The sequence below is a fragment of the Salvia splendens genome, chromosome 4, assembly GCF_004379255.2.
Source record: "Salvia splendens isolate huo1 chromosome 4, SspV2, whole genome shotgun sequence".
In the NCBI taxonomy this organism is placed as follows: Eukaryota; Viridiplantae; Streptophyta; class Magnoliopsida; order Lamiales; family Lamiaceae; genus Salvia; species Salvia splendens.
The window spans coordinates 13,671,031-13,676,385 of NC_056035.1; the positions used below are offsets into that span (position 1 = coordinate 13,671,031).

Here is a 5,355-nt window from a genome sequence, read left to right on the forward strand (position 1 = left end):
ACCAAGTGGCAGATATATTCACTAAGCCACTTGGACAGCAACCTTTCTTGAAGCTGAGAAACAAGCTCGGTATAGTTGTCTAGCCTCACTCAGGTTGAGGGGGGATGTTAGAAGTAAGATCTTGATCAAGCCATCGATGCATGAGAAGGAGATTAGCTTGATCAAGTCATCGATCAAGCCATCGATGCATGAGAAGAAGATTGGCTTGATCACCCAAGAAGGAGATGGCTTGATCACGCCATCGATCAAACGTGTTGATCGTGGTCGTAATGGCGGCCAACTTGATCAAGCCATGAATCATGGTCCTAATGGCCAAGTTGATCAAGTTGTGGACCAAGGTGTCAAGCCACTGGACCTCACTGTACGTTGCATCGATGCGAATGCGACAAAGAAGATTGAAGCACGTGCTGTGCAAGGAGAGCTACGAGCTGAAGCCAAGGACAAGCCAAGCAAGACAGCTAAGATGGAGGACAACACTTGTACTTGGAGAGACGTGTTGATACGTGGATTAAAGAAGAAGGAATCGTTGCAGAGTTAGCTTTGATTAACATAGTTAGTTTTGATTAACGTTGTTAAAGTATGATTTGTCTTGTACTATGAAGATTAAGGAGAGATTCTAGATCATTCCAATATGCAGTATATGTAATAGGATCTGGCTGTAAGTTAATCAATCAATGAAACCGTAGCCGAGGCTCTTCACCATCTATTTTGAGTTATGTCCATTTACATTTTTCTTCCCATGGTTTTGCTTAGTTCTTTACACTCTCTACTTCTTTTTTACTTTACCCATTAATCTATTCCCCTATCTTACTTTATTCATTTTTTAAATAGTTTCAAAAGTTTTTTTAGTTTTTATGGACGAGGTAGTTAAATTACTACTCCCTCCGTCCCCCAAATTTTGGCATAGTTTGACCAGGCACGGGTTTTAAGAAATGTAATAAAAAGTGGGTTGAAAAAGTTGGTAAAACGTGTGTCCTACTTTTAAAGTATTAATTTTATAATAAAATATGAGTGAGAATAAGTTAGTGGAATGTGAGGTCCATTGTCAAAAAATGGTAAAAAGTGAAATGTGACTAGTTTTGTGGGATGGACGGAAATGGAAAAATGTGACAAAATTTCAAGGACGGAGGGAGTACATATAATAATTAATTTTGACTTGAGTCAGAATTAATCATACAAATTGAGAGGCAAACCCATTCTCAATAAGAACAATTTCCTTAGTATTAAATCTATTTAATTAGCTAACCTTCTTTTATAAAATTAATTTGATAGGCAATATACCACTTTACATTCGAGAAGAACCAAATTAAGGCAGTAGTTCGTACAGTAGTCAGTAGCATTGCATGATTGCAATCATATTCTCTATAAAATCAATCTTCTCCATCTCTACACTACAACATAAACTAAGCTTTGTTGATCAGTAATAAATTAAAGAATCATCACGAATTCAGAATGGCTTCTAAAGCTATTTTGGTGATCACATTAGCCCTCATCAATTTCATCTACACCTCCTCCGCCTTCGACACTCGTCCCCTCCTAGACTTCTGCGTTGCACGTTCAAATGGCAAAGGTAACTATACCTCCTCATCATTACATTTTATACGAAACTTGAATTTAAATAAATATATACTCCATATTTGTGACAGCATGCAAGGACCCGAAAGCAGTCACTGCAAACGACTTCTTCCTCAGCGGTCCACAGAAGGCCGGAAACACCTCTAATCCAAACGGCGTGTCCATCAACTACGCGTCGGCAGCCACGGTGCCAGGGTTCAACACTCTGGGGATGGCACTTGCGCGTGCAGAGTTTGCGGAGAATGGGTACTTCCCGCCACACACACACCCTAGGGCGTCGGAGGTCATCTACGTAGTGGAAGGCGCGGTGGAGGCCGGATTCATGAGCTCGACCCCGCAAAACAAGTATTACAGCAAGATTCTGAAAAGGGGCGATGTGTTCATCATTCCGATGGGGCTGGTTCATCACGTGCGAAATGTGGCGAAAGGAATGAGTGTTTTAACGGCTACCTTCAACAGCCAGAATCCCGGCTTCATTAATCTCCCCAACAATATATTGGCGGCCAAGCCTGCCGTCGACACCGCTTTTCTGGCCCAAGTGTTTAAGCTGGACCAGAAAACCGTCAAAGATTTGCAGAACAAGTCGTGGAATTAATCCTAATTATGGTAATAGTAACTTCTTAGTCGTCTTTTACTTTAATTAAGCCGCTTGTTTGTGTAACGTTATTCCAGTTTTATTTTCGAATGTTAATATATTTCATACTAATTGCCTATGTTATATTTTACTGCTAAAAAACAACGGTCAAATTAAATTTAAGATCACTTTAGATTTTAGTGTACCTTATTTACTTTAGAATTTTTTCAATCAAATCATTAAGTATTTTACTACTAGTTCCTTCTAGAATTTAGATTTTCTATGTAAAGATGATCTGTAGACGAAATCATTAAGCAAAAGTAATTATTCTGATTATTTTATTCGTCATTTAATTCGCTTCCGTTTTCGTTTGCCCTTTTGCAGAACAATTATTCATTCTCTAATATCTTCACAACTCACACCTTATTCCCTCTTTGAATAGGAGTTTTGTTTTTATGATTCTAGTTAAAATTATAATTTGCTAAGGAACAAGACAAAAGAATCGAATTTCATTTAGTCTCACTCATGTTTGTATACAAAATCAAGAAATAAATTGCTATTCGAGCAACAAAACTGAAAGAATACAGAAGCCACAAAAAGAAAAAGAAAAAAAAATACAAGAAGAAAAGCACACAAAATAATATTGGGACGAAATAAGAGAATTCGGATTCCTAGAATTTGGCGTGGAGCCAATCTACAACAGTCTTGTCCACCTATGGCGAGAATATCAGTAGTAATATCGATCCCTCAATCACAGTCAACATCTCAGTGGCTCTCGGGTGGGTGTGTGATGGATTGATTCCCCATGGCGCGTAGTCAACACGCGCCATTGAGATTCCCAGGGTGTTGAGCCCTGGCAACTGGGTTGCAGTCACCGGGGTCACCCTCGACCCATTAGGATTGGAGGTGTTCCCGGGCATATGCAGCCCACTGAAGGAGAAATCGTTTGCTATTACTGAAGCAGGGCTTTTGCATGCTTGCCCATTCACTCTTGCTGAAACTCAAAGTCAAAACGATCCAACATTAATTATTAGTAGGATTACTACATTTTTAACCTAAAATTTAACATTATCATTTCTATATACACATGCCATTATGCCAATGAAATGGAAGGGATGATCACAGAAATCCTGCAACGGGCTTGGCTCGAAGGCGAGAGCAACATAGGCCAAAGATAGGGCTATCGAGCTAAACAAGAGGATGTTAATCGCCATGATCAGTCAAACTCAAGATCAAATTTAACTTCAAATTTTAGAAGGGGATGTGTTTAGTTGTGAAAGCTAATTACAGAAGCTCTGAATTTATAGAATTCCCATGCAAATTATATGCAATATTCAATTCGATTATACACTTGTCTTTACTGCTGAACAATACTTGAGAAAGCCGACTTCTTACTCATACATGGGAAATGATACTAAAATTATACTTAGCTTGTGTTTAGAATAAATGTTTGTATATGGTGAAAAATAATAATTATATGTGCAATTGTATATAGTAATTACCATGATGGCCTAATCCATATTTTTATATGCTCCCCGGCCCGTTCATCAGTTGAATCATTCAAAATTGTGCTTAATATTACATACTGCTAATTCCTGAATGAGAGCCATGTGTCAAGATTAAGATTTTGCTCAATGACTCTCAAGATCTCGGTAGCTCAGAGGGAATATATATTTATTTAGTTATTTATATCGTGAGTTTTAATCGGCATCACGATCTTATTGTTAAGCTCAATTTGATTTTATTTTTTGTGTATCGAAATTTATGCTATAATTTGTAAATAATTAAGATCAATTTATAATCAATTAGTTATAACTTAATTATAAGGTCTTTTGAATCCTAAACAAATTCAGCTTGTATCATTAATTTCGGAATATATTATGTGTTTGACAAGTCAAACTTCGCTTGATTCCCTTCGGTCCAAGAACTAAGAATTAGGAAATTAGACAACAATTTGTCCACAGTTCTGAGATTAATAATCTAACGATGTCTTAATGTTTGAACCTTTCTTCAATCATGATCATTTCAAATCCTTATCCATCCTCATATATTACATCAATAACGTAGAAAATATTAATATTTCTGAAGACGGCAACGAAGTGGTTTAGAAACACCAAATTTAGTACATGAAGAATGCCTATATATACGGTGAAAGATGATGAAATCAATGTTAGTTTTCTCCCATGCAAGATGATGAAATCAATGTTAGTTTTCTCCCATGCAACAATGTATGCGTCGTCTCTGTCATCAACATGAAAACCTCCGGCTGTCCATGTCATCATGTAATATTTTGGTGATGAGTTGGTTCAGAAGTTAGTAAGGGAATAAGTTTGTTATAAGAGTTAGTTATAGAGTTAGTTAAAAGATATTTTTCACTTGGAATCTTAGTTCAAATCCTTTGTATAAATAGAGTAGTATTCTCATTTGTAACTCTTGAATTTCCAATCAATAAGATTGATTCCCTTTCATTCTCTCAGATCATATGGATCCAAATTATACATTTTCTACATGGTATCAGATGTAAATTGATTCTCTTCCGCTTCATTCAATCATTTTATCTCCTTCTTCATCTTCATTTTCTTTCTTTTCACCATGGCGCGTGGTAGCACTTCAAACTCCAATGCTAATGTGATTAAATCCTCACCTATGGAGGATTCTTCTAGTCTATATTATCTTCATCCCAGCGATAATCCTAGTCTACAGCTTGTTCCTCATGTGCTCACCGGTTCTAACTATATTCATTGGAGCCGCTCAGTTAACACTGCGCTTGTAGTAAAGAACAAGATCGCCTTCATCAATGGAGCTCTTCGCCGGCCACATGATGATGATTTGCTCTTTCCAGCATGGTTGCGGTGCAATAGCATGGTGGTTTCATGGCTCAGGAATTCTATTTCTCCTCAAATTTGCTCTAGCATTATGTATCTCGATGATGCTCATGAGATCTGGTCAGATCTTCGCCTTCAATTCTCTCAACTTGACTCTGCTCGGGCCTATCAATTGAAGCAACAGATCATGTCTCTGCAGCAAGGAAAAGATGATGTTAATGCCTACTTCACCAATCTTCGCATCGTTTGGGATGATTATAAACACTCTCAACCTGTTGCTTGGTGCGTTTGTGCTACTTGCAGATGCAATAGCGCCTTGAAATGGCATGAGCATCAAGAGCAAGAGTGCACAATGCAGTTTCTGATAGGCTTAAATCCTAT

The 5,355-nt window shown here is 37.6% G+C and overlaps 2 protein-coding genes across 2 annotated transcripts; one reads left to right on the forward strand and one right to left on the reverse strand.

Annotated features, from left to right (window-relative positions):
* The first annotated feature begins 1,262 nt into the window (after positions 1-1,262).
* LOC121800229 (germin-like protein subfamily 1 member 11) lies at positions 1,263-2,281 on the forward strand. Its single transcript, XM_042199809.1, has 2 exons — positions 1,263-1,570; positions 1,647-2,281. The coding sequence occupies exons 1-2, from the start codon at positions 1,453-1,455 to the stop codon at positions 2,168-2,170; spliced, it is 642 nt and encodes a 213-aa protein (XP_042055743.1). The 5' UTR covers positions 1,263-1,452; the 3' UTR covers positions 2,171-2,281.
* A 581-nt stretch (positions 2,282-2,862) lies between these two features.
* On the reverse strand, positions 2,863-3,363 carry LOC121800689 (putative germin-like protein 2-1). Its single transcript, XM_042200206.1, has 2 exons — positions 3,237-3,363; positions 2,863-3,149 (listed from the first exon to the last, which is right to left on the reverse strand). Exons 1-2 carry the CDS (start codon positions 3,361-3,363, stop codon positions 2,863-2,865), a joined length of 414 nt encoding a protein of 137 aa, XP_042056140.1.
* Between the last annotated feature and the right edge of the window lie 1,992 nt (positions 3,364-5,355).

Coding starts and splice junctions, on each gene's coding strand:
- LOC121800229 (XM_042199809.1), top strand. CDS start 1,453: ATGGCTTCTAAAGCTATTTTGGTGATCACATTAGCCCTCATCAATTTC. Junction 1,571..1,646: donor TGCACGTTCAAATGGCAAAG/GTAACTATACCT, acceptor TATTTGTGACAG/CATGCAAGGACCCGAAAGCA.
- LOC121800689 (XM_042200206.1), bottom strand. CDS start 3,363: ATGGCGATTAACATCCTCTTGTTTAGCTCGATAGCCCTATCTTTGGCC. Junction 3,150..3,236: donor TTTCATTGGCATAATGGCAT/GTGTATATAGAA, acceptor TTTGACTTTGAG/TTTCAGCAAGAGTGAATGGG.